This window comes from Populus euphratica, unplaced genomic scaffold, assembly GCF_000495115.2.
Source record: "Populus euphratica unplaced genomic scaffold, PopEup_1.0 scaffold297.1, whole genome shotgun sequence".
Lineage (NCBI taxonomy): Eukaryota > Viridiplantae > Streptophyta > Magnoliopsida > Malpighiales > Salicaceae > Populus > Populus euphratica.
In genome coordinates, this window is record NW_011500180.1 from 122,586 (window position 1) to 140,337 (window position 17,752).

The 17,752-nt window shown below is 35.3% G+C and overlaps 1 protein-coding gene across 1 annotated transcript in view; it reads left to right on the forward strand.

The window, feature by feature from the left end:
* Positions 1-3,654, forward strand: part of LOC105111503 (alcohol-forming fatty acyl-CoA reductase-like) — an 18,230-nt gene extending 14,576 nt beyond the window's left edge. Inside the window, exon 9 of the mRNA XM_011006873.1 lies at positions 3,500-3,654. Within this exon, the coding sequence (XP_011005175.1) occupies positions 3,500-3,637 (138 nt within the window). The 3' untranslated portion in view covers positions 3,638-3,654. The remainder of the gene's footprint in view (positions 1-3,499) is intronic.
* The last annotated feature ends 14,098 nt before the right edge of the window (positions 3,655-17,752 follow it).

Genomic DNA, 17,752 nt, shown 5'->3' on the forward strand with positions numbered 1-17,752 from the left:
TGGTCACATTGTAATGGGTTACCTACCCAGTTGAAAAATACGAGAATTTTTCAGGATGATATATTGTAATGGGTTACCTGTCTAGATGGTCACATTGTAATGGATTATAATGGGTTACCTGCCCAATGGAAATAACTACGAGGATTTTTTCCATTATTATTATATATATATAAAGATAGGGCTCGAAGGCGCACTATTCAATAGATGGAAGCTCGAATGAAATGAGGGCTTGAGGGTGCCCTCAAAAGAAGGTAGGGTTAAGAAACACATTACCTTTAATGGTTGGGGGCTCAAAGGTGCACTTGAAAAGAAATGAGGTGAGGGCTCAAAGGTGCACTTAAATGGAGTTGGGATAGGAAATACACTACCTTTGATGGTCGAGGGCTCAAAGACGCACTCAAGTGGAGGTAGGATAGGAAATGCACTACCTTTAATGGTTGAGGACTCGAAGGCGCATTAAAAAAGAAATAAGGTGAGGGCTCAAAGGTGCACTCAAAAGGAGGTAGGATAGAAAATGCATTACCTTTGATGGTCGAGGGCTCAAAGGCGCACTCGAAAAGAAATGAGGTAAGGGCTTAAAGGCGCGCTCAAAAAAAGGTAGGATAGGAAATGCACTACCTTTGATTGTCGAGGGCTCGAAGGCGCACTCGAAAAGACATGAGGTGAGGGCTCGAAGGCACACTCAAAGACGCACTAAAAAAAAGGTGAAAAAATACAGAGATTTTTTAGGTGGCCTAATTCTCATGGGCCTGCCCAAGTCAAAAGTGAAAAATTTTTAAAAGCAATTTCAATTTTGGCCATTTCAAGCTAGCCTTCACTTGATGGATTCTGTCAGAATTTTCTCTTATAAAATTTACAAAACTCATTGTCCAATGTCTCAAATTTTAGATGATATGCATGCATCTGTACCTGATTTGAAATATAGACCCCCTTTCTTCTTAATTTTCTTATTGTTTGATTGATGAAGACTTGCTACCTTTGATTTAGGTCATCTTTGTTGTTTGGATTTCTAGCCCACTCGAGTTAGCCCATGTAAGTCTATTTCTAGATTTGTTTGGACAATTTAGCCTTTGTGGTGCCCATCGTGACCCATTTTCTTGTTAAAGATTTTCTGACCCATCAAATAATTTTAGAGGATCATTCATTACCCCTCGTCTCACTGCTAAAAACATTCGGTGTCACTAGCTAAAAGAATCAAGCTATCTTTTGTAAATCAAAATGCCCCCTTGTCTTATTGAAGGAAATTAACATCTCATTTTCTAGAATTTTTCCTTCTAATTATAATGTTGCCCCCTTGTATTGGTCATTGTCCTTAAGTGTGCTCTGTCAGCAACTTAGAAAAATAATAGTTTTAAAAGGCTATTATCTCATTTCTCTCCTTTTCAGTTTGATGAAGGAATATGGGTCTAGAACGAATCTGGAAATCTTGATCTTGCATTTTGAAAATAGAAATTATTTTGATGTGAGTTTAAAACAATTTGCTTTTGAAATCTTGCAACTCCTTAGTTATTTTCTTTCTTGGAAAAGAGATTATTTGCTCTTACGTTTGACTATGAAGTCTTTGGTGAAAATACATCATGAGATGACCTTTGTTTTTATAGGTTTTCAAAGTTGAGGGCTCGAGAAAGAGCTCGAGGTTTTGTATAAGAAAAACTTGTCTCTTTTTGAACACTCATTTTTATCAGCATGAATAATAATAAGTAGTTTGTCCTTAATCTTATGAATTTTATGAAAAAATATTCTTTGCATTTTGAGAGCATTGTTTATTATTCAAGGCTGTTTGCTTGCTTGATTAGAAAGGACTTCTACAGGCACATAACATTAGGCATACCAACCACTATCGACTAAACAATCAAGTGAAAGTTGGATGGTTTCATGAGTCTTACCTAGGCTAAAGCCATTGGGGTACCGCTACTCTTCCACTTAACATAAAGTTGATATAGCAGATATCTATTATGAAATGTGTGGTGTGTGAAGACATAAATCCATATCCAATACATGTATGATGACATGAATAAATATGGATGCTAAAGCTGTAAAAATAAATAAAATAAAAAATCCAAACAACACAACAAGCATTTGTAGCAATTTTAACAAGTAAAGACTAAGCTTAGTCTTATCGTCCCCAGTGGAGTCACCATTCTATCGCACCTAACATCGCGACAGCCTTAAAAAATTATTAATGTTTTTGAAAAGAACAGTTTTATGGCATCCTGTTCTTTAATGATGATATTCTTGTTTAAGGAGTCGTAATCTAGTATTATGGTCACTAGAAACCCTAACTGGTCAATAGAGATTCTATGGTACAAGACTAATTACGTAAAAGGGAAGATATTATCACCCCTTAAACATCCTGTCTAAGGTAGGCTGCATTGCTGATCTTTGTCATTGATTGCTAACACTTTTGTTGGTTTATACAATGATGGTTTGCGTGTAATATTCCTGACTCTGGCACCAGTGAATAATCAACTACGGATATTTCCAACTCTAGCGTTGATAAATATTACGTAGGTATCAAAATGAATAAATTTAAATCATTATTTCTTTTTTTTTTATTCCTGACTTTGAGTCAATGAATAAACAAATAAAAATCAATTTATTTTTTACACATACACATTATTTTTATTTTTTATGTAGCTAAATAAAAGCAAATTCAATAAAACAAAATAAAATAAATTTAAATTAGTATTTTTATTCCTGACTCTGGCATCAGTGAATAAACCAATAAATTTTTTTTATTTTATCTTATCTTATTTTTTATGCACATTTTTTATTTTCATATAACTAAATAAAATATAGTGAAATAAATTTGAATTGGTATTTTTATTCTAACTTTGGCGTCAATAAATAAAAAATAAATAAATTTATATTTATATATTTTTTTTACATACACAATTTTTATTATTTTATTAATTTTTATTTATATTTTTGAGCTAGACCTAACTCAGCCCACATGGGTTGGGCTAGACCCAGCAGCCCAGCCCGGTCTAAGAAGCAAGCATGCATGAAAGCGCTTGCTTGATACAAGAACAAAAGACTTCTAAAGTGAATTATAATTCACAGCTACTATAGCAAGTGAATTATAATTCACAACTACTGTAGCAAAGCAAATTATAACACAAAGGAAAGCAGGGAATGAGAAAGTACTTACCTGATGCGGGGAGACTATGTCGAAGATGATGGTAATGGCGTTCCTAGACAATGTTCATATTGTTCTTACTTAAAAAGATATTTTAAAAAATAATATAAATTATATTTTTAAAATTCACTTAATAGATTAAGCTGCTCATACTTAAAAAAATGGAGGAAGATAGAGATTGGTGCACTATGCATATGTCTCATGCATGATTACAACCTAAAATAAATAATTAAATTAATATTTATCTTATTCTATAATTACGTTTCCTATCTTACAACATATAATCAAACATAAACTTCCTATGTATGTGATTGTTTTCTCATTAATCTCAAACTAACAAGTATTTTTTTCTCTTACCAGGTATTGCATCTAGCAATAAATACTGTTTTATTCCAGATACCCTACAAGGACAAGTACATTGCCCTTGACAGAAATTTGAAACATGGAATGCGATTAGCTGAGCTCTATGAACCTTATGTGTTCTTTAAGGGCATGTAAGGATTTAGTTATTGAATTCCATAGAAATGAACATTGCAAAGATTACAAAAATAATGAATTAATTTTATCTATTTTTAATCAAATTTGATGACGTAAACTCGAAAAAGTTGCAAATTACTGCAAGAGAGACTTATTCAAATGCAGATGCCTTCAATTTTGACCTCACGTGTTAATTGGGAAGCTTACATGATAAATGTTCATTTTCCGGGTCTCGTAAAATATGCGCTAAAATGATACGTGGCAACATTAATTTGGGCATACTATTCCTACGAATTGTTTTATAATTGATTGTAATATTTGGTGTTTTTTATTATGATGAAAACTAAAATTAGTGGACAAAATAAATTATCCAATAAAAGTGAAATTTAATATATCAAGTGTATGTTGTTAAAGACTTGCAATTTTTTATTTTCTTGTTATTGAAATATGCTATTTTTCCTTAATGTTTTTTCGTTAAATGATTCAATATATAGTTATATAATTTGAAAAATATATCACTCATATTTATATCATGTTCTTATATAATATCTTTTTTTTTCAATATTTTCAGTTAATTATAATTTTAATTCCAATATTTTTAGTTAATTTTAATTTAAAATGTTTTTGTGTGAATTAACAAAAAATTATGTGCATGAAAAGTTTGTATGTGACTCATGAAAACTAAAAAGAAAAAAATCATAAAAAAATATGTTAGACGTAGTCTATGTGGAGTTTTTGAACTAAAACTAAAATTTAAGCTATTTAAGCCAGGACTAAATAATTGGAAAAAAATATTATTTTTTATTTTTTGGAAAAACTTCCCTTTATATATATATATATAAAATTTAAAAAAGGAGATAACTAACAAAATTAATGATGTATTAAAGGATCATCTATAATCAAGTGCATTCCACTTCCAATTGAAAAATACCTCATATTGTGATCAATTAAATTCTTTTATCGGAATCTGTCAAGCTGCAAGCAGTATAAACAGATTCCCCCTTTCAATTATCAAAAGAAGAGTGTGTGTGTGAGGGTGGGTGTGTGTGTCTCCCTATGCGATGTCATATGATATATAAAATTACAATTCAACACAATTGCACACAAGTAGCAAAGGATGACCACAAGCATCGTAAATGTGTCACAATAATAAATTACTCGTATCTATAAACCTTTGAGCTACCCTACTAGTTCTATGATGCTTTTGACATTTTCATCGTAAAGTCCATGAAACATTGTAGTGAAAATCTTGTACATAGATTCACGTTTTGTTCCTCCTAGTTGTATGATGCTTTTGACATTTTATATATACTTTTGATGATATATAAGACTATTATAATTATCGAAATGATGTTTGTTATTACCCAATTTTTTATTTATGTTTTTGATAAATTTTTTAAAAAAATTAAAAATAGTAAAAAAACAATGAAAAACCCTAAAAAAATACATTTTGATATATTTGCATTATTTTTAGCATTTTCAATGTCATCTCAGAAGAATATAAGTTTTCAAAGGTATTTTGAATGCGTTCAACTTTTAACGTGTTAATTTTACAATCACTGATTTTTCTTATTGAGTTGACATTGATATTAATTGTTTTCAAAAAAATACAAAAAAAAATCAAAATTTATATAAAAAAAAAGAATGAAAAAAGAAAAAAAGAAAAGTTAAAGGACTAGTTTGAAAATATAGCAAAAGTTTACCTATAAATACTAGTCTAAAGTAAAAAATAAAGTGGGGAGAAAAATTTTACAAGCATGGGGGCGCGGATGAAATTTTGTGGGAATAAAAGAAAAAAACCCTAACCCAAATTTATCTACAGACAAGCCGCCGCACACCCCCGGTCGGCGTTTAGTTTTTTGGTCCGAGAACCAGTAGAAAGGGGGCGCTTCATCTTCCCTGCAAAAAAGGAGAAAAAACCCAAAAATACAGAGAAGCAGCCGCTACCCCTTATCCCCGGGGTCTTGGTAAAGCAAACCAGAGAAACCCTCCTTGTGAAAAAAGATGGAGAGCCACCTCTGCCAAAAAAAATAAAGCCGCAACCCCTTTTTCCTTGGAAAAGCAAACCAGAGAAACCCTCCTTGTGAAAAAAGATGGAGAGCCACCTCTGCCAAAAAAAATAAAGCCGCAACCCCTTTTTCCTTGGAAAAGCAAACCAGAGAAACCTCTGGTAGGGGGGGTGTTTGATTTTTGGTTTTCTTCTCCCTATAGCCAGCCATTCTCTTCAGGCGACCTCCTCTTCCCCTCTCCAGTCGGCTCAACTTCCCCCCCATTCCCTCTCATTTTCAAGTCCCAGTCGGCCTCCCCTAGTTGCCAACTTTTCCCCAATCTTTCCCCTCAGCCCCAAAACAAACCTCAACCGACTGAGAGCATCCTTTTTGCCTGGTCATCAACACACAACCCTAATTCCCATCTTCTCCAAAAAAACACAGTAGCCGCCGTTTGCCATCTTGAAGCAAAAGGGAGACGCAGCCCCCCCTCTCAGCCGACTATCCCAGCCATGAATGCCATCTATTCCCTCATCAACATATATCAAACCCTTTCTCGGCCAGCCACCATCAACCAGCCAGCAGCAACATCCCTTCTCTAGCAGCTCATTACAGAGACGATGGGGAAATGAGAAGGGAGGCCGAAGGACAGTAGAAGGGGGCAGAAAACCAAGACTTCAAGGGTGTCGGTCTCCCAACCATGGCAGCAGTGGACGTCACCGCTGGTGTAGAAATGGAGAAGGGAAATTGCTGATCCAGCCACCCACACGTCTAGCCTGTCGGCGGCGCGTGCAACAAAGCTTGGCTCCAGATCCAGCAGCCCAAACACGGCAGAATACACCAAAACCACCGACCAGGCACCTATTAGGATATTCAATCATTTAAACACACATCAATTTACGTGGTTCGACAACTTGCCTACTCCATGGAGCTACTGATTTGTATTAATCAAGTTTAAAAGCAATACAAACAACAAAAAAAAAAGGAGAAAAACTTCTCTACTCTACTCAACTCTCACTCTAGCTCTCTCTATGTTTCTCTCAATCTTGTGTGTTTCAACTATCAATAACACCTTCTATTTATAGCTGATATGGGAGACAATCTTCTTCCTTTGACCAATTATGGTGGGGAATATTTTCTTTGGTTAGGCACTTCCCATTGACTCTCACCATGTCAAATATGGCTGCCACCAACCATGTTGTGTCCACACATAACAATCTTCCACTTGAACACAAATGATGTTAGATCTATCTTTTAATCTTTAAGACCAACTGAAGCTTTACACAGCTTTAGTTTATCAAGAATAACTCCTTTGGTTAACATGTCAGCTACATTCTTAATTCCACAAATCTTTTCAAGTAACAGTTGTTCATCGTCGAGCAATTGCCGGATGAAGTGATATTTGATCTGTATGTGCTTTGTTCTAGAGGGAAATGCTGGATTTTTGGTAAGGAAGATTGCACTCTGAGTGTCACTATACAAAGTACCCTTTCCATTCATCTTGCCTAATTCTTGCAGGAAATTCTGTAGCCATACTATCTCTTTTGCAGATTCTGAAACTGCAACATATTCAGCTTCTGTTGTTGAAAGAGCGACTATCTTTTGCAAGGTAGAACTCCAAGAAACAGTAGTGCCTCCTAGAGTGTATATATAACCTGTAATACTCTTTTTGCTATCAACATCTCCTACTAGATCAGTATCTACAAAACCTTCAAGTTTCAAATCACCAGTTGTGAAGGTAAGACATGTCTCCGATGAGCATTTTAAGTGCCTCATGATCCTTTTCACTGCCTTCCAATGTTGCTTTCCAAGATTACTTATATATCGGCTTACAACTCCCACTGCATGGGCAATGTCTGGTATAGTACAGACCATAACATACATCAAAGAATCGATAGCTGAGGCGTATGGTATCTTATCCATGTATCCATATTCTAGCTCAATTTTTGGTGACTAGTCTCTACTAAGCTTGAAATGATTCCCCAGAGGTGTAGATACTAGCTTAGCATTATCCATACTAAACCTGCTGAGAACCTTCTTAACATACTCTGTCTGTGAAAGCTTTAGTATGCCTTTGTCTTTGTCTCTGATGATTCTCATGCCAAGTATTTGTTTAGCAGCTCCCAGATCCTTCATTTCAAACTATTTTGACAACTGTTGCTTTAACTTGTCAATCTCTTCCATGTGGATCCTGCAATTAACATATCATCAACTTATAAGAGTAGAATGATATAGGAGTTGTCAAAATGTTTGACATAGCAACAATGATCAGCCTGACATTTTGTGTATCCCGAACTACATATGAAGTTGTCAAACTTTTTGTACCACTATCTTGGAGCTTGCTTCAAACCATATAGGCTCTTCTTTAGCTTGCAAACTTGACTCTCCTTTCCTGGTATTGCAAACCCCTCTGGTTGTTGCATGTAAATGTCTTCCTCCAATTCACCATGAAGAAATGCTGTTTTTACATCTAATTGTTCAAGATGTAAATTCTCAGCAGCTACTATCCCCAGAATAACTCTGATTGTTGTAAGCTTCACAACTGGAGAAAATATCTCAGAGTAGTCAATCCCTTTCTTTTGCTGAAACCCTTTTACAACAAGTCTTGCTTTGAACCGTTTGCTTCCATCATACTCAGTCTTTACTCTGTAAATCCACTTGTTTTGCAAAGCCTTCTTTCCTCTAGGTAGTGTGGTTAACTCCCAAGTCTTTTTCTTCAACAATGACTCCATCTTGTCCTTCATGGCTAACTCCTACTTGCTCAAGTTTTAATCTTGTAAGGATTCTTCATAAGTTAATGGTTCACCACCATCTATCAGCAAAATATAATTCAGTAGAAGTGTGAACCGTTGTGGAGGCTTTATAGTCCTTGAAGACCTGCGAACAGCTGGTTCACTTGGCTCTGTATTTTCTTATGTAGTAGCAGTGGGTACATATGTGCTTGAATTTTCTTGTAAGGATTCTTGAGTGGTAACATCGGGAAGCCCTTCTAATCTTATGAATTCAGATTTTTACGAACTCGTATCTGAATCAGCTATCTCTGGTTCTGTACTTGATCTGTCTTTGTACAAAACTTTTTCGTTGAAGATCACGTTCCTGCTTCTGATAATCTTCTTGTTCTAATCATCCCAAAACCGAAATCCAAATTCTTCATCTCCATAGCCAATAAAGAAACATTTCTTTGATTTGGCATCCAGCTTGTTGCGAGCATCAAAATCTACATGCATATAGGAAACACACCTAAAGACCTTTAAATGAGAAAGCTGTACTTTTTTTCCTCTCCATACTTCCTCGGGCAGTCTGAACTCCAAAGGAACTGATGGTCTACGGTTGATCAAGTAAACTGCAGTATGAACTGCATGAGCCCAAAATATTTGTGGTAACCTAGAATGCAACTTCATACTTCTAGCTCGTTCATTGATGGTCCTATTCATCCGTTCAACAATGCCATTCTGTTGTGGTGTGCCTAGAACTGTCTTTTCCATTCTGATACCGTTGATAACACAATACTCCTTGAAACCTCCATCAATGTATTCTCCTTCATTATCAGATCGTAAGCATTTCAACTTCAAACCTGATTCAGTCTCAACCATAGCTTTCCATTTCTTGAATGTTTCAAACATATTAGATTTATTTTTCAGAAAGTAGACCTATACCTTTCTACTGAAGTCATCAATAAAAGTCACATAGTACCGAGAACCTCCAAGAGATGCTACTGGAGCTGGTCCCCATAAATCTGTGTGCACTAGTTATAGCTTTCTTGGTTTTAAGGTCCTGCCAACCTTTAAGAAACCGAGCTTCTTCTGTTTTCCGAGAACACAACTTTCACAAATGTCTAGATCAACATTTTTTAACTTTGGCAGCTTTCCCTTTGACTGAAGTATCTTTATCCCCTTTTGACTCATATGGCCGAGTCTATAGTGCCATAGTTGTGCCTGATTTTCTGCTTCAGTATAGGTAATTATATCTGCTGATCTTGTGGTCATATATAAGGTGCCGGTTTTCTTTCCACGAGCCAAAACCATTGCTCCCTTTGATACCTTCCACATTCCTCCAGAAAAAAGGATTGAATGGCCACTATCATCAAGTTGTCCGACCGAGATCAGCTTCTTCTTTAGTCCAGGAACATGCCTTACATTTTGCAAGTTCCATATAGATCTATTCATTGTCTTGATTTGCACATCTCCTATACCCACAGTATCCAATGGTTATCCATCAGCCAGATAGACTACCTTGTAATCTCCAGCAATATAGTTTTGCATCATTTCATGGTGTGGAGTACAGTGAAATGAAGCTCCAGAATCAAGAACTCAATCATCAATAGGACTATGTACAACAAGAATCAAAGCATCTTGTACCTCGTCTGTAGTGGCGTTTGTAGAATCACCTTCAAGTTTTTTTGGTTTTGTGCAACTCTTCATGAAATGACCAGGTTTGCCATAATTCCAACATTCAACCTGCTTCCTGGGTCCAAACTTGCTTTTACTTCTGTACCTGGATTTTGATCTGCCTCAAAATAAGCCTCTGTCCTGTATCCTTCCTCGAGTGTTGATGTTGAGAGTTGAACCTGAACTTGAGCTTTTAACCGAGTCTTTCCTTCGTACTTCTTCAGCTAAAATCAGGTCTCGGATGTCATTATATTTTAATTTGGATTTTCTGGCTGAGTTGCTTACAACTATTCTCATACCTTCCTAACTACTTGGAAGTGAAGCTAGCAAAATAAGTGCTCGGATCTCATCATCAAACTCAATCTCAACAGATGACAATTGATTTGTGATGGTGTTAAAATTATTAAGATGCTGTGTAACAGAAGTGTTTTCTGTCATCTTTAGGTTGAACAGCTTCTTCATCAAGTGCACTTTGTTATTTGCTGATGGCTTCTCATACATCCCAGACAAGGCTTCCATCAATCTTACTATGGATTTCTCTTTTGTAACATTATGAGCAACTCTTCTTGACAAGGATAACTAGATAATGCCCAAAACTTGTCTATCAAGAATTTGCCAATCTTTTTCTGACATGTTTTCTGATTTGCTCCCCAACAGAGGAAGATGAAGTTTCTTCCCATATAGATAGTCTTCAATTTGCATTTTCCAATATCCAAAATCAGTTCCATCAAATTTTTCAATTCCCATAGCCTTTATTTCATCTGCCATTTTTAATCTTTCTTGGATTTGAATATGCAAAATCTGACCTTATAGATGTGTCCGGAATGGCAAAAAATGTTGGAAATGATATTGAGATCACCCAAATCGGACTTCGGATGGCTCAGATTTAAACAATCAAACTTTTGGATCACTGGACGCTGCAGATGAAGCCACGTGTTAGGAGGAATAGTCATTGCGCCACACTGGATCAAAACCCAGAATGCTAATGTGGATATGTTGACGTGTCAACCACATAAGATATGTGGGCCCACAATTATGACATGGCAGAGCCACGTGGATATCAGGCTGATGTGGCAGGTGACTGTGCAGAACTGCGTGCGTGGTTGATGACATGTCGAGTTAACCCAGTTTAGTTTGCAGAAAATAGGCGAGAAAGACGCGTGGAGAGCGTGAGGCGCGTCGGTGTGTATGGGCAGTGCAGGTGGCGGCGCATGCGGGTATGCAGGACGTCGGTTTTTCACTGGGTTTTCACCAGTGGATTCCTCTCGTCTTCCTCTTCACGATGGTGTGTTCAAAAACACGTTTTGAGAACTTTGATTTTTGAGTTTGGATCAAACACCTTCTTTTTCAAGAACAAGCTCTGATACCAGTTGTTAGGATATTCAATCATTCAAACACACATCAATTTACGTGGTTCAGCAACTTGCTTACTCCACGGAGCTACTGGTTTGTATTAATCAAGCTTAAAAGCAATACAAACAACAAAACAAGGAGGAGGAGAAAAACTTCTCTACTCAACTCAACTCTCACTCTAGCTCGCTCTGTGTTTCTCTCAATCTCGTGTGTTTCAGCTATCAATAACACCCTCTATTTATAGCTGATATGAGAGACAATCTTCTTCCTTTGGTCAATTATGGTGGGTAATGTTTTCTTTGGTTAGGCACCCACCATTGACTCTCACCATGTCAAACATGGCTGCCACCAACCATGTCCCACCATGGACTCTCCCCATGTCAAACATGGCTGCCACCAACCATGTCAAACATGGCTGCCACCAACCATGTTGTGTCCACACATAACAGCAACAACTCCCACCTACTCAACAGCAATGGCCAGAACATCAACTCAAAGCCAGCCCCGTCTGCGTCACCATGACCTGCCACTTGAAGAAGAAAGAACAACAAACCAAGAAGGACCCGAACGAAGCAGATCTAAAGAAGGAGAAAAAAACAGATTCGTGGAAAAGTAGAGAAAATTAAAAACAACTGCTTGTGTTTTTGCTTCTTGCAGGTGACAGTGGGTGTCACCGCTGGTAGGGAAGGAAAGAGGGGAGGAGGCTGTTACAGACCCCCTACTTCCCGGGTTTTCCTTGCGACGCGTGAACCCACGCCCCGCTAGTGGCGGAGGCGTATGGAGGAGACGCGTTGCCACTATTCAGATGCCCAGAAACCTTCTAGCCACTATTCCCGCAGTGTAGAGGCCCTTCCCTGCAATTCCTATAACCTTTTTTAGCCACTATTCCCGCAGTGTAGAGGCCCTTCCCTGCAATTCCTATACATTTTTGGGTTTCTATTTTGTAATTTTTGAATTGTATTCGATTTATTTTGAATTTTTGTTATTTGTTTTACTTGTAAAAAAAGGGGTGTGTAAGAAAAAACACATAATGAAAAAGAGATGTAGAGATGTGTGTATGGGTTTGTATTTTTATCTCTGTTATTGAATTATAAAAATATCAAAAAGATAAAAATAATTAATTATTTAATTTGAATATAGTTAAATATCTTAAGGATAAATAAAATCATGTTATATTTTCCATAAAAGTGTAAGAAAATATTTCTATATATATTCTAGGATTTAATAATTTAATAACTGATTTATTAAAACTTTATAATTTAATTAATATTTTAAATTTTTAAATCACATCAAACTACAAAGCAGCTTATCATAGGTAGGGTGTGTTAACGGTGCTAATACCTTGGCTAGCCACAACTGGTTCTTTATCCTTGAATCTCTGACCATGACCAGTAAATTCAGGTTTTCTAAAAATCATCATTCAAATACTAGGTGGTGACTCCCAAAACCTCAAATGAAGCAAAAAGATGAAAAATCACCAAATCACCGCGAGGGTGACGTGCGACAATGTTTATTTTTATGAGTTAATCTTGTTTCACTTTTAGTACTTTTTTTTTTATCAAGGAGCATTCAAGTGAGAGTCAAGGGAGGATTGATGAAGATAAACATGCTTCTAGCTAGGATTTGTGGAGAAGTGCTTCTCATAGCAAAAACGACTTCTTTACAGAGTTGAAGTGTTGTGCATACTTTGCACATCATTTCATCTTGTTCCTTCATGGAATTCAAGTTGCCTCTATACATATGTTACATATAATGGAGCTGTATATTGAATTTTCTATTGATGAGATGAAATAATGAACTTGTTGAGAGAGTTGTTGGAGACCTAGGGGAACTAGAGTCCCTGTGGTAGGGAGATCAATCACTCTCTTTTATCCTTGAGTTTTGTTAGCTATGAAAAATATTTTTGATGAGGAGTGGAGAAAAAGAGCTAGCTTCTATTTAGTTTTTCATTAAATTTCACTCTCCACCTCAAATCGTCCACATGATCGGGTGTCCAGAGTGTCCTAATTTTTCCTTTTCTCAAGGCAATTAAAATTTCCCCACTTAGTAATTCAGCACATGTAATTGAGAAAACATGTGTGATTTCTTCTTCTTCATCTCCATCGACCACCATAATGACCTTCAAATGCCTCCTGATTGGGCAATCTCTCTTAATAATTCACCATCACCATTTTTGGTTTCAATCTCAACGATCAGACCATACCATTGCATCTAGAACAATCAAATTAGCTGGAAACAATTCTCAAATCATCCAAATCGCATTTTAGTCGAATAAGATTTGATCAAAACAATTCTGGCCTGATAAACAGCCCAGATTCAATCTCATATCTGGTTGCACGTAGACTCTGCTACATAGAATCCTATCCCTCGGCTCATGGCTCGGCTAGCGAATGATGATGTGGCAGGTGGGTCCCACTATTGATGTAACCATATTATTCGATAGTTTCACCCATATTTACCTATTTCTAAGTCAGAGTTTGAAGATTTCATGCAAGGCTATTTCTTTTTTTTTTTTTAGGGAAAATAGTTATTGAAGTACTTAAATGTCAATTATCAACTTAAGGGAGGACTACTTTGTAAATTAGGAACTAGGGTTTCTTAGCATATAAAAAAAAAAAAGAGAGAGGAGAGAAGGGGAGCAGCAACCAGAAGTTAAGAAACACAAATTCTCTCCTCTACAAACCCAAAAAATCATGCTCTCTTCATTCTTTAAGAGTAGTTGTTCAATGGTTATGCAAGGCTAAGCTCTTTTCTTGGTTGCAAGGACACAACAAACCTTCGGATTTCAAGAACCGTGAGATTTATTCTTCCTTTTATTTTCAGTTTATATTATGAATAAGTATGGTTGTTTTCCTATGCATATTTTCTATGATTGTTGTTGATAATTGCTAGAGCGGAACTCTAAGTTATTATTGTGAACAATTTATTGCTAAGTTTGATATCAAAATCGGAGTTGTGATGTATGAACTTGTGAAGCAACTAAGCTTGATAATTGTGGCGGAACTACATTATTAAACTTAGGGAGAACACTCAAATATCTAGTTCTTGGGGCTGCCATTGAACTAAATCATTAATGCGGATATTATGATTGTTTGTTGGTTAGAGTTAGTTATACGGCGGATCCGTTAATTAACCAACATTAAGAAAAGATAAAAATTCAGAATATAAATTGTAGTTTTGTTTCAAGGATCGGTTTTAATTTCCGTTAGTGGATGTGTGCTTGCAACCAAGGTTTGTTTTCTTAATAAATTTTGATTTCAATTGATTTTGTTTGCTAGTTTAATTTCTTCCATAGTTTAGATCATCACAAATCAAAACCCCCAATTGCATAATGTATAGCATAAAAATCTGAACTAAATCTTCCTTATGGGATCGACCCCTTGCTTGCTCTATACTATCTTGTGTGTTGTGTTTTAAGCTAGGGTAATTAATTTGTGCAACCACGACATCGCAACAACTATGCTGACGTCTTTGCTAACTAATCGCTGACATGGCATGTCAGTTGTGCATGATGACACCATGATGATGTCATCCTTATCTAGGTCAGGCACGTGGGTTGGGTCATCTGGAATTCAAGTCGGGTCAGCTCATCTGGGCAAAGAAGACGCGTGCAACATGTGGCGCGTGTCTGCGCTCGTGGCCAGCCACCTCGTCGGCGCGTGTGGCCATGGCCAACGTCCGATTTCAACGCGGTTTTCACCAGTGTCTTCGTCTCTTCCTCCTCTACACAGTGGTATGGTCAAAACATAATTTTAATAATTTTTATTTTTGAGCAAAATCGAACACCACTTTAAATCATGTGCTTTGATACTAATTGTTGGGGAATTCGGACAGGTGATGTATTGATATTTACTCATAGGAGGCTAAGCACACTAACATAATATTTAATATGGTTCGGCAAAGCGCCTATATCTATGAGAGAGTCAATATTATTAGAGATAGAGAAAAAATACAAAACAAATACATGGAGGAGGAGGAGGATTACACCCATTCAAACTTAACTCCCAGCTCATACACACTGCTGCCCTTGACAGCCCCTCTTTCTCTCTTTTTCTCTTATATTTTGCACTTTAATACTCTCTCATTTTGCTCTCAAATAATACCTTTATTTATAGACATCAACGATAAGACAAGATCCATAAATCATGGTATAATTTGTGACACTAATAGTTATAATATATGAATTGTACCATTTTATCAATAATTGATCTAATTATGTTTATAGTCTTTTCATGATAATAACCCTACTTTTCATAATAGATTACATAATTTATTTTCTATTAATAGCAAATCCCAGTACTCCCCGTATCTTTTTTTACCAGATATCACATTCCCTCTAATCAAGGCATTCCATGGATACACAGTAGCAGTAGAAGTGCACTCATTAAACACGCTTTTGGCATCCTCAATAGAACCACAGGAAGTGTACATGTGGACAAGTTTTGTACGCAAGAACTCATTGTTTTGAAGCCCATTTATGCGTAAATGCGTGTGTATTTCTTTGGCTTTGGTCAAAGATTTCGATCGAATACAATCAGCTATAAGGGCAGAAAAAGTAGTGGGGTTAACTGGGATGCCTTGTTGGTCCATGTAGTCCATAATGATGAGTGCATCTTTAAGCTGATTTTTCCTGGCAAATCTTTGAATATCTTTATAAATTGCTCGTGGGTTTTTCTTGTGGAGCGGTAATGAAGCTTGAAGAAATTAATTTTGGAATTTTAATTCTAAAGTTTGCTTTTATGGTTATGCGATGCCTTTAGCTGAGAAGGCATATTAATTATCCATAAATAATGGGGTTCCCTTGTCTTCGAAGCTACATTTTTCTAATTATTTTTTATGACACGTTTCTAGCCAACAATAAATTAATACCTGTCAACAAAGCTTAAAGTACAACTGTAAATGATTACAACCGAGCAGAGGACCTAACACAATGAATGCAAAAGAAAGGAGTTGCAACCCACTGTCTAGATCTACACAGTCGCTAGTGTTGAGACCCACAATTGTTTTCCCGAGGCTAGGGTGAAGGAAAAGAATTGCGTGGAATTATTTGAATTCACAATAGCACGAGGAAGTCTTCCTCTTTTCTCCATGGAAGAAGGTTGCTTGGAGTCTGATAAGATAAACACACGAGGACAAATAATGTTTTGATTACGATATCGTAACAAAATATTCCAAGGTCAACTTGCTTTAATATTTAGATCAATACTAGCATGGATGCTAAGGATACATTTAAATTTGTAATTGATATAAAATTAGAATCCTAAATTACATATTAATAATAAAATTTTATTATGCTTAAATTAAAACAAAAAATATATTTTTTATGAAAAAAATTAATTAAAAAATAAATCAAATTAACCCGAGTTAATATGTGAAATCTTTGACTTGGATCATGCAATCAGAATAATTTTATAGAAAAATAAGTAAAAAAATTTACAAAGTTCAATTAAAAAAGGAGCCGAAAAATTAACATAGTTAACTCAAGTCAACTTGTTAAATTCGCAACCTAAATTATGAGATTGAGATAACCTCGTAGAAAATAAATTAAAAAAATTATGAAGTTCAATTTCCAACCAATTTAATGTAAAAAATAAAATTGAAAAAAATTAGAAAAGCAAAAAAAAAAACAACCTGAGTCAACCCACGGTTAAACCCGTGATCAAGATCATGAGATCAGAATAAATTCATTGAAAGTAAATAAAAAATTATGAAGCTTCAAAATGACCAAATATTAAAGGTTAAAATTGAGAAAAAAATAAATCCATAAGATTGAGATAACTTCATAGAAGAAAAATTAAAAAAGATTACGAAACTTAATTCCCAACAACTTAATATTCAATGATGAAATTTGAAAAAAATCTAAAAAATGAAGAAGAAAGATTGAGTTATTAGATGATGAAATTCAAAAAAAAATTAATTTACTCTCACTATTCATGTGAACAATGTTTTTTTTTTTGAAAAATTAGTGCAGTGAATTGATTTTACTTGCATTATTCATGTGAACGTGAACAATATTTTTTAAAAAAACTATTTTAGAGTAAATTAAATTTACTCGTACTGTAATTTCAATTTTATTCCTGATAATATTTTATCTAATTTTATTGCATGTTCAAAAATCATGGAAATTATAGTTCTTGTTTGATGAATTTTATATGTAATGGAATCATAGATAGTTTAATGCAACAATAAAAAATATTTTATATAAAATATTTTTTATTGTTGCATTAAACTATCTATGATTCCATTACATATAAAATTCATCAAACAAGAACTATAATTTCCATGATTTTTGAACATGCAATAAAATTAGATAAAATATTATCAGGAATAAAATTGAAATTACAGTACGAGTAAATATTAATATTAATATATATGTATTTTACTTATTTTATAACCTTAATTTAAAA